At 57.5% G+C, this 724-nt stretch overlaps 1 protein-coding gene across 1 annotated transcript in view; it reads left to right on the top strand.

Moving 5' to 3' along the window:
* Positions 1-724, top strand: part of LOC125488244 (paxillin-like) — an 8,253-nt gene that overhangs the window by 2,029 nt on the left and 5,500 nt on the right. Inside the window, exon 3 of the mRNA XM_048621180.1 lies at positions 339-508. Coding sequence (XP_048477137.1) covers positions 339-508 — 170 coding nt within the window. The remainder of the gene's footprint in view (positions 1-338; positions 509-724) is intronic.

Genomic DNA, 724 nt, shown 5'->3' with positions numbered 1-724 from the left:
CCCCCTCCCTATCTCTGTACCGTTAGACACACCCCTGGGGTCCTGAGGTCTCTCTCTGTGTGTCTCTCCCGAGCCCCGTGTCGGCAAAATCCGCCCCTTCGCTCGGAGAGATTCTCTTCCAGCCTCCGTTCCTGGCCAGGCGCTACGTCAATGAAGGTGTTTGTGTCGCACGCTTGGCTGCGACCCGATGGCGTTGCCCGTTCGCGGTGCCACCCCCCACCCCGAGGCGGAGTTATTGATAATAATGAGTTATAACCGTGAGCCAATTTAATCCCTATTTAACCTGTTGCTGTATTTGGTGGGAAGGGTTCGGGACCCGGCCCGTTCCCAGGGATATAAACGGGATCTACCGCCCTCATGGTGTCTGCGTCTCTGCCCCTCAGCACCGTCTGTAAACCCAAGGCCGGGGAGCAGGCACCGCCCGGCAATTCGACCATGGTAGGCAGCGGCCTATCCGAGCTGGATCGCTTACTACAGGAGCTCAACACTGCCCAGTTTAACATCACAGGTAGGTGTGGGTCCGGGATGGTGTCTGTGCCCATTCCTCCCTCCGGCACTCTCTCTCACTCACTCTATCCCTCTGTCAGGGTCCCGCTCTCTCACTCTCTCTATCACTCCGTCAGAGTCTCTCTCTCACTCTCACTCTCTCCATCCCTCCGTCAGAGTCTCTCTCACTATCTCTATCACTCCGTCAGAGTCTCTCTCTCACTCTCACTCTCTCCAT

Source organism: Rhincodon typus, unplaced genomic scaffold, assembly GCF_021869965.1.
Source record: "Rhincodon typus isolate 14 unplaced genomic scaffold, sRhiTyp1.1 hic_rhity00000083, whole genome shotgun sequence".
NCBI classification, from domain to species: Eukaryota; Metazoa; Chordata; class Chondrichthyes; order Orectolobiformes; family Rhincodontidae; genus Rhincodon; species Rhincodon typus.
This window is presented reverse-complemented; position numbering and strand designations above follow the sequence as displayed.